Source organism: Cervus elaphus, chromosome 24, assembly GCF_910594005.1.
Source record: "Cervus elaphus chromosome 24, mCerEla1.1, whole genome shotgun sequence".
In the NCBI taxonomy this organism is placed as follows: domain Eukaryota; kingdom Metazoa; phylum Chordata; class Mammalia; order Artiodactyla; family Cervidae; genus Cervus; species Cervus elaphus.
The window spans coordinates 13,304,391-13,318,755 of record NC_057838.1 but is presented as its reverse complement, the minus strand read 5'-3'; the positions used below and the strand labels follow the sequence as shown (position 1 = coordinate 13,318,755).

The 14,365-nt window shown below is 44.6% G+C and overlaps 1 protein-coding gene across 1 annotated transcript in view; it reads right to left on the bottom strand.

The window, feature by feature from the left end:
- EGFR (epidermal growth factor receptor) overlaps positions 1-14,365 on the bottom strand; it is a 215,023-nt gene that overhangs the window by 46,339 nt on the left and 154,319 nt on the right. The window contains exons 9-15 of the mRNA XM_043885232.1: positions 11,787-11,913; positions 11,619-11,692; positions 11,324-11,414; positions 8,936-9,135; positions 7,971-8,103; positions 5,320-5,410; positions 3,778-3,935 (exon numbers count right to left, since the gene is read on the bottom strand). Of these exons, the coding sequence (XP_043741167.1) occupies positions 3,778-3,935; positions 5,320-5,410; positions 7,971-8,103; positions 8,936-9,135; positions 11,324-11,414; positions 11,619-11,692; positions 11,787-11,913 (874 nt within the window). The remainder of the gene's footprint in view (positions 1-3,777; positions 3,936-5,319; positions 5,411-7,970; positions 8,104-8,935; positions 9,136-11,323; positions 11,415-11,618; positions 11,693-11,786; positions 11,914-14,365) is intronic.

Sequence of the window (14,365 nt, the reverse complement as noted above, 5' to 3'; positions counted from 1 at the left end):
TCCACTACCATTGTATCTGATATTATTCTAGAAATCCTGGCCTTTATAATATGATTTGAAACTTTTGGACAAGAGATGAAGATGTTCAATAAAGACCATCAATATGAGATGACTATACACCTCCACCAAAACAATCAAAAGCTATCTTATATATTAGAAGTAATAAATTAGAAGGTATACTCTAAGTAAGGTCCATTTCACAATAGCAAATGTAATACAAACAGAACATGAAAGAATAAAACTGTAAAACTTTACTGAAATATAAAAAAAGAATATCTGAATTTATGAAGAAATTATCATTTCCTGACTGGAAATACAAAATATTATAAAAATGTTAGCCCTAGTTAAATTGATGTACTGGTTTTAGTGGGGATGTTGGGTGTTAAACTTGGTAAGATACTGCAGGTCACTTGGAACACACCAATAGGCTAGACTAAGATTAGAGGGGGAAGACAATCACATGTAAACCACACAGGAGATGCCTAGGCTTCCTTCTTGTTGCTGGGGTTACTCTTCAGTCACCCAGGACTAAAACTCCTGGACCACAGGGTCATGGAAAGATGGTGCCCTTCCATTTACCCCTGTAACAGCTGAAACTTAAGAAGGTTAAACAATGGAAATTGACCAGGATACAAGTCATTCCCAAATCACTTGTCTCCAGGCCCAGACTTCTCCATATTTGCTGTTGTTCAGTCGCTTAGTTGCCTCTGACTCTTTGTGACTCTATGGACTGCAGCACACCAGTCTCTGTCCTTCACTATCTCTTGGAGTTTGCTCAAACTTGGGGATGCCATCCAACCATCTCATCCTCTGTCACCCCCTTCTCCTCCTGCCCTCAATCTTCCCCAGCATCAGGGTCTTTTCCAATGGGTCGGCTCTTTGCAACTGGTGGCCAAAGTACTGGAGGTTCAGCTTCAGCAGCAGTCCTTTAGATGAATATTCAGGATTGATTTCCCTTAGGATTGACTGGTTTGATCTCTTTGCTGTCCAAGGGACTTTCAAGAGTCTTCTCCAACACCAGTGTTCAAAAGCATCAATTCTTCAGCACTCAGCTTTCTTTAGGGTTCAACTCTCACATCTGTACCTGACTACAGGAATAACTATAGCTTTGACTATACAGACCTGTCAGCAAAGTGATCTCTGCTTTTTAATACACTGTCTAGGTCGGTCATAGCTTTTATTCCAAGGAGCAAGCATCTTTTAATTTCAGGGCTGCAGTCACCGTCTGCAGTGATTTTGGAGCCCAAGAAAATAAAATTTGTCACTCTTTCCATTTTTTCCCTATCTATTTGCCATGAAATGATGGGGCCAGATGCCATGATCTTCATTTTCTGAATGTTGAGTTTTAAGCCAACTTTTTCACTCTCCTCTTTCACTTTCATCAAGAGGCTCTTTAGTTCCTCTTCCCTTTCTGCCATTAGGGTGGTGTTATCTGTGTATCTGAGGTTATTGACATTTCTCCTGGCAATCTTGATTCCAGTGAGCTTCATCCAGCCTGGCATTTCACATGATGTTCTCTGCATGCAAGTTAAATAAGCAGAGTGACAATATACAACCCTGATGGACTCCTTTTCCAATTTGAACCAGTTAATTGTTCCATGTCCAGTTCTAATTGTTGCTTCTTGACCTGCATACAGGTTTCTCAGGAAGTAGGTAAGGTGGTCTGGTATTCCCATCTGTTTAAGAATTTTCCACAGTTTGCTGTGATCCACACAGTTAAAGGCTTTAATGTAGTCAATGAAGCAGAAGTAGATATTTTTCTGGAATTCTCTTGCTTTTCTCTATGATTCAGTGGATGCTGGCAATTTGATCTCTGGTTCCTTTGCTTTTTAGCTTGTGCATCTGGGAATTCTTGGTTCACGTACTTTTGAAGCCTTGCTTGAAAGATTTTGAGCATTACCTTGCTAGTATGTGAAATCAGTGCAGTTGTGCAGTGGTTTGCACATTCTTGGGCATTGTTTTTCTTTGGAAAAACAACTGGAAAACTGACTTTTTCCAGTCCTGTGGCCACTGCTGAGTTTTCCAGATTTGCTGGCATATTGAGTGCAGCACTTTAACAGCATCATCTTTTAGGATCTGAAATAGCTTAGCTGAAATTCCATCACCTCCACAGCTTTGTCTGTAGTGAGGCTTCCTGAGGCCCTCTTGACTTCAGACACCAGGATGTCTGGCTCTAGGTGAGTGATCACACCATCGTGGTTATCTGGGTCATTAAGACCTTTTTTGTACATACAAATACAGTTAAAATATTAGGACATATTTGGAAAATTTTCAAGACTCTTGATTTTTGGAAGTCTATTTGGAAGGTTCTGCATCCCTTCAGAACACTAATCATTATCACAATCACAATTACCACCATCACTACCACCAACAGTGCTTACGAACATCATAACCATCACCATGGTTATTACCATGTCATCAACAGCCCCACGCCACCTTTTGTGCAATCCTTGATTGAGCATGCATGTGTTCCAGGCACCATTTAAGTACATTACGTGTATTAATCAAGGTCACAGAAATCCTGTGAGCAATGCAGTAGTATTAACCTAATTTACAGATGAGAAAAGTGAGGTACAGACAGGTTAATACACTTTCGGAAGGCTACACAGCTAGTAAGAGATGGCTCTGGAGAAGAGTAATGGTTCTTAATAAGGTTGAGGACTGAGAGATAGAAGGGAATATGAAATATATATGAGAACTCAACTTTTCCCATTGATTTCTAGAAGTAGTCTAGTTTCATTGCCAAATTTATTATTTTAGTAAACAAAATACAAATGTTCAGAGTGCTTCAGCTAATTGTAGTCAAAATAGTTTTAATCTACCTATTAGCAACTTAGCAATCAACTAGGTAAAAGAAAAAGCTTCTTTAAGGAACATTCTAGGCAATGTTCAGTTCAGTTCAGTTCAGTCGCTCAGTCATGTCTGACTCTTTGTGACCCCATGAATCACAGCACGCCAGGCCTCCCTGTCCATCACCAGCTCCCGGAGTTTACTCAAACTCATGTCCATCGAGTCAGTGATGCCATCCAGCCATCTCATCCTCTGTCGTCCCCTTCTCCTCCTGCTCCCAGTCCCTCCCAGCATCAGGGTCTTTTCCAATGAGTCAACTCTTCACATGAGGTAGCCAAAGTACTGGAGTTTCAGCTTCAACATCAGTCCTTCCAGTGAACACCCAGGACTGATCTACTTTAGGATGGACTGGATGGATCTCCTTGCAGTCCAAGGGACTCTCAAGAGTCTTCTCCAACACCACAGTTCAAAAGCATCAATTCTTCGGCACTCAGCTTTCTTCACAGTCCAACTCTCACATGCATACATGACCACTGGAAAAACCATAGCCTTGACTAGATGGACCTTTGTTGGCAAAGTAATGTCTCTGCTTTTTAATATGCTACGTAGGCAATGTTATCTTCCATTAATTGTAGAACAATAAGGATTCCCACAGGAATCCCAGTCATGTGGAAAGATGTGTAGAAACCTTTGAGGACAGGGTAGGACCTCCGCCTTCATCCCACCTGTCCCTTACTCTTGTTTGGACTTGTTGGCACAGAGGAACAGAGCCCTGGCATGGTACACACCTGGAGACGCTGAGAGGCTTTCTGGTGAGCACTGTTACCTCCCATGAGCGTTTTACCGTGCCGTGGCCGTAGGGTGAGAACACTTGGAGGAACTGACTCTAATACAAACCTCTGTACTTTACTGCCTGGGCAGTTTGGAAAACGTTTTCAGCTTATGAGTCTGCATTTTCTCTTGCAGACCCAGAGTTCCCTGACTCACCCATAGGTGCAGTTGGGGTGGCAGAGGTGACACACATGACTGGCATCTGCAAATTTCCAGATCAGGGTGCCGTTCTCTCCCGCGACTCCAGCAGGGCAGGTCTTGACGCAGTGAGGGCCGTCAATGTAGTGGGCACATTTCACACAGTTGCCTGGTCCCTGCACCGAGGCGGAAAAACCATTTCATAAATCAAATATTTATTTATGTGTCTTTCAGAATGAAGTAACTTTTTACTAAAATTTTTATATCACGAAAAAAAAATCAAGCAATGTAGAAATTCTTCAAGTAGCTGAATTCTCTGACTGTGTCTTGCCTGATGTGACCACTGCTAACAGTTGAGAATAAAGCCTTCCTGACTTTAAATGTGTATTGTATATGAAAACATAAAGAAACTGAACTGTGTCTTTTACGGGATTATACTTAATACCTTGTGTGCATCTTTCCTTGTTAAAACACTGATTGGTCTGCATGTGTATTTACATCCTTATCATTCAGATGGGCTTCCTTGTGAGTCATGCTTGAAGTTGAGGGGCTTCTGTGGGAAGCTGTGCTTGCCAAGGCAAAGCTAAGCAAACCACACCTGCGTTTCCCCAGTGTTGAGAAGGTGGCAAGTGTAAACACAGTGGCTGCATAAATTAACTGTGCTATGCTAAATTTGGTTCTGTTTGTCAGACTTGTCAATATATTAGGGCTGCTTGGGTTGCATCCACACACTTCACAAGGGCTGAAGTAAGGTGGGTAGGGAAGGGTCTGCCTGTTGGCTAAGCACCCTTACGTCTCAAAGACTGAGTGTTCCCAGAGCGAGAACAATCAGATGACTAAGTCAACCAATATCACCAATTATTGTATTTCACTGACGAAAAGTTAACCCAACACTAACCTAAAAACCAGTGGTTTACTTTGTAACCACTTATTTTGGCAGCTTGTACCTCAAAACCTTATCATCATCTGTCTGATTCAGAGAACTTCTGAACAACATTTTCCGTCAGTAGATTTAGATGAGACTGTTGAAGCTCAAATCCAAACAGAGCTCCTCATACAGGTAATAGTGAGAATTAACAACATGAACACATTGGTGTGAGAGGGATCTTCATTCTCACTTACACTCTCTAAAATATTATTACTGAATGTAATCTAGATATGAAACTGAATTTTGAAAATTTTTTCTATGTGATTAAAAAAACCTCCTTCGAATAACTATGAACTAATGTGAAGTAAGAATGTGGTTAACGTTTGGTTAAGATGATAAAGCAATGGTGGCAGATGTCAGGAACAGTGAAGGCTGGCTGTCAGTGTACCCTGTATGCCCTGATCTGTGGTCTGAGACCAGGTGTCACCATGTGCATCTGGGGGCTGGACAGAGAAGATGAATGCTCGAGCCAGGCAGGCCACATGCCGACTTCCCCTCAGTCACAGCCCCTGACGGCTGTGAGACGGGGCGGGACGGGACGGGCTGGATGTGGGGAGTGGGCGGGATGGTGGTGGGTCATCCTTGCGCATCTCCAGCTTATGCGTGGGGATAACATCAAACGTGCTCCTTACGCGTCCAGTGCAGGTCACATTCATGGCCTGGGGCAGGCATTCTGGATGGCACTGCACACACTCGGAATTCTCCACGAACTCCCTGGGCTCTCTGACAGGAGGAAGACAGGAAACTGGTCAGCGCCATCCCTACAGAGCCTGCTTCCAAATGCTGTCTGGGTTCACCTGTCTGAAGGGTCAGGTGACACCAATCACCTCTCTTAGAAAGACAAAACAATTTTATGTAAAAGTCAAACGTCTGGGAAACTAGGACTATACTGTAATATAATAAACTGATTCTGTCCACTGAATCTTTAGTCATCTTTTCCTAGAACAAAGCAGAAGCTTCATTTATAATCAAAACAGCTTCTCTACATTTTTTCTACAGGCACAGTCTCTGAATATTAGATAAGCAAACACATGGGAGAAAAAGAAGAAAATAGTCCTTAAGAGGCACCCCCTCCTATAGCAGATTCATGGATATTTAAGTTAAGCTGCAAAGAAATGGTAACTAGACCAATACCTGGGAAAGGGAAAGAGAGCTATTAAAGTTTCCTTAATGGTTATTACTAAAAACAGTAAGAATGGAACACAGGTATGAAATATTTTATTGGACTATTTTAACCGTTCCTCAAAACTGGATAGATTGGGACTTCCCTGGTGGTAAAGTGGAGAGAAATCTGCCTGCCAATGAAAGGGACGTGGGTTCCATCCCTGTATCTGGGAAGACTCCACATGCCACAGAGCAGCTGAGCCCATGAGCCTGCATGCTGCAATGACTGAAGTTAGTGTACCTATAGCCTGTGCTCTGCAACAAGAAAAGCCACTGCAATGAAAAGCTGAGCAACACAACTAGACAGCAGTCTCCACTCTTTGCAACTAGAGAGAGCCCATGCACAACAGTGAAGACCCAGTGCAATCAAGAATTAAATAAATAAATAACTACTTGAGGAGCTGATGTGTGATTGAAAAGCCATGGTAGATGTGGGCAGCTCTTAAAGACTACTGGTAGTTCACTAGGCAGTGAACAAGAAGTGTTCACACCCAAAGGTATGTTCCATGCGTCCTCTCAGGCAGTCAGCATCAATGAAACCGAATGAGCCACATGACTTTTCCCTATGCTGTCTCTTGGGTCATCACACCCGCTATAGGGGCCAGCCTTGCAAACAGAGAAGGTGCTGCTGGACACCAGGATTCTCTAACGGGAAGACCCAGGCACCACTGCCAAGGCTATTTTAATTACCTTGCTGCTTCAAAGAGAAAAGTGTTGAAGCTGTTAGTCAGTTTGGTCCGACTCTTTGTGACCCCATGGACCGTAGCCTACCAGGCTCCTCTGTTCATGGGATTCTCCAGGCAAGAATACTGGAGTGGGTAACCATTCCCTTCTCCAGGGGATCTTCCTGACCCAGGGATTGAGCCTGGGTCTACCACACTGCAGGCAAATTCTTTACCACCTGAGCCACTGGGGAAGCCCGTTCAAAGAGAACTGAACACTGAAAACATGAGCTTAGCATCTGTCTGCGGCTGTAAGGATTGCACCAATATTTCTTACTTATTGAAACAATACTATTGCTTATGCAAATTACTCTGTTAGGTTAATGAGCCTATCAGCTAAAGGAGTCCTGTGGAATTGAATTCATCCTGCTTCTGAGTATTTCTGAGCTGAGCTGTAGTCCAAGCCCTGATAGTGAAACAGAAAGGAAAATTTCCTAGAGGTATCTGTAACTCCTATCTTCTTCTCTACCACAAAACCTCTCTTTTTCTTTATTTTTTAAAAATTGCCTCTTCCAGTTGCTATCCTTACATTTTGTTTTCCTATTAATTTATTTTAGTCACTATTTGTGATCATTCGAAACCTTACTCAATATCAAAATTCCCACAGAATCAACAGACTGTACTTTGTATTGACTGCAATAAATTCAACAGATGTTATGCAAACTGTTTATCTCTTTGTCCATGGTTCTATTTAAAGTTATCTGCACTGTTCAGTGTGTCTTGACCATAAACAAAAATTTTAACCTGAAGCTGTGTTTTGAAGCAGCAGGAATGCTGTGCTACAAGGACAAGACTAATGGCCACGGTCTTGGTCATCTGAACCATGGAAACAGAACAAACCGTTCTGTTTGTCTTGGGAACTTTGTGCAGCTTAGAAAATTAAATTTCCAGATAAAGAGACTCTATAAATTGGGTTGGATTAAGTAATGAAAAATGTTTTTTCATTTCCTCTTGTGATTAACAATTGTCAACAGGGCTTCCCTGGTGGTCGAGTGGTTGAGAGCCTATCTTGCAATGCAGGGGATACCAGTTTGATCCCTGGTCTGGAAAGATCCCACATGCTGTGAAGCAGCTCAGCCTGTGTGCCAGAACGACTGAGCCAGAGCTCTGGAGCCTCTGCTCTGCAACAACAGATGCCCCCGTGAAGAGCAGCCCCTGCTTCTTGCAACCAGAGAAAGCCTGTGAGCAGCAAGGGAGACCCAGCACAACCGAAAACAACTAACTAACTAAATAAAACTACACACACACACACACACACAACTGTCAACAAACAAAAAGGAAAAGAAAATAAAGGAAAATAATCAGACTGATTAACTATACACCTATGAAACCATCCTAAGTCTTATTTTTTAATTAAAACAAAGGAATTAAAAAAAAAAAAAAAACAAGCCTCTTACCCCTCTAGAATGTTGCACTTTTCCACACACTCCTTGCCACGACTGAAGTTCTGACAGGACAAGCAGTATTTGGGTCCAGGTCCCCAGCAGCCCTCTGATGAGCACAGAGGGTGACAGATGTGGCCCGTGGCGCCTGAGAATACAGGGTGAGTCCCATGGTCAGACAAGGAACAATGGCCACAAACATACGCCAGGGCCCCCGGGAGAAGTGGCACAAGGGCTTCCAGAGGCCCGCCACAAGTCCCCTTTGCCCTGCTGGGTGCCAAGCATATCTAGATGGAGCTCGTCAGAGCCGCAGGAGCAGAAAGCGTGAGGGTCCTTGTCACGCGTGTGTGGGGTACAGAACCAGGGAGGCACCCAGAACTTCACCAATTCTTTTAATTGCACTATGGTGTGAGAATCATTATTGCCTCCATTTCATCGAGAGGAAGATAAAGCCCAAAGATTTACGTAACTGATGACTGTCTCAAAGCTAGGAAGGGCTCAAGCCGGGATGTGAACTTGGCTCTGCTTCTGCGGGTGGCCAGTATCTCAGCACAGGTGCGGGCACCACTTCAAAAGCTGACTATGGCTGCGAACTTGGATCTGGAAATGCCAGTGTAAAATGTTCAGCCCATTCCTCTGTGTGTGTGTGTGTGTGTGTGTGTGTGTGTGAATGTGTTTAGTCATTGGGGATGGAATGAGTAGGAAGGAACACACAGCTAAAATGCCATAATCAACACTAAATTTTGTTCTGTAAATTACCAATAACTGATGGCCTAGACTTCGAGGCAGATTTATCCTATGAGAATTATCTAGAAAAAAATCTGATGAACGTCACAACAGAATACACACATTTCCCTTAATTTGCTTTCTTAGTAACGTAAAAAATAATTTAAATGTTTGGGAGTAGCCTTTCAATATTTTAAATCAAAATAAATGACCTGTCAGAACCATCTCCACAATCACCCAAAGACATCACTCACTGCACTCTTGTTGACTCCTGTTTTTTGAAATTTTGGCATTCTGAGTTGAGGTCCCCAAAAGCTTCTTCCAGCGTATCGTGTCCGCATAGCACAGGTTTTGATTTCCTGAAATTATCACATCGCCGTCGCTTATCTCCTTGAGGGAGCGTAACCCCAAGGATGTTATACTCAGGCCGACGACCGCAAGAGAGAACTGGCCACTACGTTGAAGAGAAAACAAATACTATTGTGAAAAATTGTGACAGCACAGTATCAACAAAAACGCTTTCCTGTACCACTTTCGATTTACTACTGCCTTGCAGTTGGTAGTCATGTAAGTCATGTTATGGAAGGTCTGTACTGCAACTTTGGAAAATTGCAAGTGTTTTTAAAGTTCCTCCAGGGAAAAGTGAGTTCCCTGTTCCTTTAATATCTCTAACTCCAGTGGCAGACTAGGGGTTGAATAATTTATTAATGTCATTATTTTATTTACTGCATTTTAACTTTGCTTGGCAACTGAGAATATGTTAGCCTTTCAAATATCCAAATATACTTCAAAAATCATAGATTCAGCTTTCCATCCATCCACCTACCCATCCATCCATCTATTCATCCATTTATTGAACAAATATCTGAGGTAATATGTGACTAATTTTATTCTAACTCTAGGTTAAGTGGGTGCTTCTTGCTGTCAAAAAGCCCTTTGTCTACTGATGATACAATCATTGTTAATGCAGAACCATGAGGGTGGTGATGAGGGGACCACAGAGGCAAAGGGCAGGGGCACCTAAACAAGTCTGAGCAAGGGTCTCTGGAAGAGGTGGTGCGTGAGCATCAGGGCCTCCAGAGCAGGAACTATGATATTTTCTTCACTACCCAACCCCGTGCCAGGTTCCTACGAGGTGACCAGGATGTGTTCATCACATGGCCAGATGGACGGTATTCCGACTGAAGGGAAGGAAGCCTTCCACCCAGAGGAGCACGTGACAGGCACTGAGAATCACGTGCTGCTGCTGGAGCAGAAATGTAGGACAGGGGTCTGCGAGGGGAGAAAGAGGCCGGAGCCTGGACCACTTTGGGCACCGCGTGGAGGAGGCTCTTGTTTGCAGTAACGGGAAGCCACAGGAAGGAGGTGTGCGTTGTGAGGAAGCTCACTAAACACCAAGGCGGGAAACAGACCAGCTGAGACAGCACTGGATAGGGAGGCTGATGATGAAGGCAGGAGATGACAAAATGTAATTCCTCTTCCTCCTTGTTTCTCTTTCTCGGCCCCCTCTTTCCTCCCTGTGTCCCTCCACGGTCTGTGTGACTTCTGTGGGTGCACAGTCTGCCCCTGCTTTTAGGAATCCCTTCCACTGGCCATGTGCTCAGGGGAGCCACGCCAGTGGGGACAAAGCTGAGGTCCTCCCTGCAGGGAGGTCTGACAGGGGTCACACTTCCCCAGGAGGAACTGTGTATCATTGGACTGCTCAGCAAGTGTTATAAATTAAAAAAAAAAAAAAGTCAGTTTCATGTTTAAAACCCTAAAACTAAGCTGAGAGGTACATGCTAGTCACCCAAGAAAACTGACCGAAGTCTCTCATCTCTATATGAACTTTGGTCAAAAGAAGTATTCCTGAGAACTCAGGGCACAGGGCCTTTCTGGCAAGTGATATTAGCTGCATGTTTAGCATCAGAGATGCAAAGCTGGAATGGCTTTTGGAAAGGGTTGCTTATTTTACACGCACTGTATTCCGATTTTCTTTAATACTGCACAATATTATGTAGCCCTCTCAGGTGTCAATTATGGGGAACAGTTCTCAAAACCAGATGTTTTCCAAGGCAGGTTTGAACAAGAGAGTCCCAAACTTTGCCTCACCACAAAATTCATTATTACCCTTATTATGTTAAAGATGCTTGTGTGTGTGTGTATGTGTGCGTGCATGCGTGCGTATGTGTGTGTGCTGGAGCTGGAAAAGGGGAAATCTTGAAAGACATGCTCAGTGCCCCTCAGGTCCCCTGAAATGAAGTGCTGATGAGGACTGGTGGCCTTAGGGCTATTCTTGCCAAAAGCACAAAACCTCAACCAAATCAGGAGAAAACACTGGCCATCCTACAAATACCTGACCAGTACTTTTCAAAAGCCATGAAAGACAAGGAAGACAGAGGAACTATCATGGACAGCAGGGGACTAAGGAGACATGACTGTCCCTTGCAGTGTGGGCTGACCAGAACAGAAAAAGTGCTCGTGGAAAACTGGCGAGATCCGAGAAAGTCTGCAGTTCAGTTACAGCCATGCTGATGACGCAGGGTGTCACCATCGGGGGACCCAGGTGAGGCTGTGTGGGGACTCTCTGTAGTGTCTCTGACTTCAGTAGCTTTTACTTCAAAAGAAAAGACTCTACAAGTCTTTGGCTGGGGTCCACTTACTGCTGCTTCGTTCTGCCACGTATGATTTCCAGGTTCTCAAAAGCATCGAGGTCAGTCCTGTTTTCGGGCCAGGCCTGAATCAGCAAAAACCCTGTAAAGCAGAAGGAAAGTTCAGACACATACCACTTAGAAATTTCTATTTTGTATGAGACATTATTTGGAGAAGGAAATGGCAACCCACTCCAGTATTCTTGCCTGGAAAATCCCATGGACGGAGGACCCTGGCAGGCTACAGTCCATGGGGTCACAAAGAGTCGGATACAACCGAGCAACTAACACACTTAATGGTACAGACCTGTAATTTCTTTTACAGTTTTGAGAATGTCCAGCTCTTTCGGGTCCAGAGGAGCAGTATGTGTGAAGGAGTCACTGAAACAAGTAACAGGGCCGTCAGTAACAACCTGCCGTGAGCAAAGCAGAGCCTGTTTTTCTGCGGTATACCAGTAACTTGATCTTTACTTACCCCTTAAATGCTACTGGCAGGATATGAAGATCTCCACTGATGGATGTGCAGTTTCTGTAGTGTTTAATGTTTGTAGCATTTATGGAAAGTGTGCCTTTAAACTCACCGATTCCTATTCCGTTACAAACTGCAAAGAGAGGTGTTTATTCCATTCACAAGTGTTGAATCAGTAACAGCCGTGGATCCTCAGGCTCCCTGCTTCCTCAGGGAGCAGGGAGAGAAGTGCAGACGCGGGAGCCGTCACCCACGCAGCAAACACTGCAGGCTCGCCAGGGGCCAGGGGCCAGAGCGGGGTGTGGGGTTGCAGCACAAGAGATGCCATGCCTGTCCTCACTGAACTTGCCTTCTCCTCCTCAATCCTCCCCACCTGGGCCACAGTCCAGCTGCCCCTGAGGCCTCCAGCTCCTCCTACACGACAGCTGCCCCCTGGGCTGTTGGTACTGCACGGGGATCACGCGTGTGCCCCCACTAAACCCTCAATGCCTCCCCTTGCCCTCATCTGGGCTGCAGCTTAGTCTTCTAATGGAAAGAAACAGTATGCATAAGTTTTTTAACTAGAAGAGCAAGATGCATCCATGGAAGAAAACCTTGAAAGCACGGAACAAAGAGGAACAAAATGACTAGAAATGCTATTGTGTAACTTTGATATTTGAGAAAATTTCCTTCCAGTTATCCTCCATGGTTATGTCACACCACATATGTAGTTGTTTTTTTGTTTTGTTTTCACTTAGTATGCTGCGAACATTGTCCTATCAGTAAAACATTGTCCTATCAGTAAAACCATTCACAAGCATGGCATCACCGATATGACGGACGTGAGATTGAGTAGGCTCTGGAGTTGGTGATGGAGAGGGAGGCCTGGTGAGCTGTAGTCTGTGGGGTCCCAGAGAGCTGGACAAGACTGAGCGACTGAACTGAAATCATAAAGAATACTATAATAAGTCTTATCAGATAAACTGCTTTTCTTCCACAGGGCCTACTTAAGCCACATGCTTTGATCTCTGTCCTACTGTGACATCAGTCTCAGATGCCTTTTTCTGCACTCTGAGCTCATTTATTAATTTATATCCACTCCCTAATTTCTATCTTAAATGTCATCTCCCTCCGAAGTCCATTTATCCGTTGTGGCTCTACTTCTAGAATCCACAGTGCAATTTTTGGTATCTCTCTTTCAGACTTTATCTTACTTTGAAGAATAATGGAAGATCTTATTGTTCAGGGTGAGGTCCCCTCCCCTTCTCCAGGCCTCACCAGGGACATGGTTGTCCTGTTTCTCCTTCTTCTCCATTCTGTCTGGAGTCCTCACTGCTTGGGCTGCCACCTGGCCATGGGGCCCATCCCCCAGCCCCATGGAACCCCAGGCTTGCCCCGGAATGCATATACCTCGCTGTGGGTCTGGGAACGGGGTGGCGAGGCTTGCTTAGGATTCCAAGGCTCTGGCTGACAACAGAGTGAGGGGGCTTTAGCAAAACAAGCCCTGAGGCAGATGCCTGCTGGTGGGAACTTGCCTTTTAATTACAGGTTTGGAAGAGAATTCTACATGTTTGAGAGAATATTCATTCTCTCTCCGCTTAGGCCTGATGGTGATGGTGGGGTTACCTTAATTCCTAAATGTGGAGACAAACTGTAATTCACCTCTAGATCTAGCAGATCTGGAGGAGTTGCGGACCATCAACACACATGTTCCCACCTTTGTTTCCCAACATCGCCCTACACAAAGGGACCTCAGTTGGCCACTACTCCAGGATTTGAGCTGCGGGTGGGTAGAAAATAGAGCATAATGATTATAGGTGAGTCAAAATGTTCTCTGAGCACAAAATTAACAGACCAAAACCAGAAATAATCTCTGCTTTTATTGATCCATTTGAGGATGCTGATAGTAACCCTCTCTTCAGTGGCTGAACTCTCTTCCTTCCTCTCCAGGCACCACTTTATGTCTTATTTTCTTCTGCGTGTTTCCTTTGCCTGAAGGTTTCCTGGAGCCAAAGGATATTCATTTCTCAGGGCACTGACCCGCCTGCCACACTGGGAGCTCATGGGTCTGACCTCAGACTGAAGCCCTGTGAGCTGTCCCAGCTTGTCTCTGCCAATCCTGGGCACTGGTCCCTTGGCAAGGCATTTAGATCCTCTGTGATATAGTGCCTCATCTGTAAGGGGGATCGTAATGGCACAGACCTCCTAACAGGGCTGAGGGACTGGATGACGTGGAGCGTGGAGGCTCAGTCTGCCTCTGAAAGAATGCACGGGGCAGTGGTCAGTGTCAGCTGAAACCACAGACACTTCTTAGGACAGTGGCATCTGAAGCAGATGTTCAGGTAAGCTGCAGTGAAGCTTTTTTTTATAGCAGTGAAATAGTGGAAACAATCTAAATGACCATATAGGTCATGGTAGAGGGACTGTGGACAGGGTTAGGGGCGTGCCCAGCAGCTGCAAAGCAGAATAAGGAAGATTCACATGCTGTTATCTGCAGTGATCTCCAGGGGATGCTTAGAGTGTAGATGTGTCTTCGTGCAAGTGGAAGACGTGTCCTGGGCCTGCCATGCACCCAAAGGACCTGGGTGCCAGCTGGGGAGGCTCCT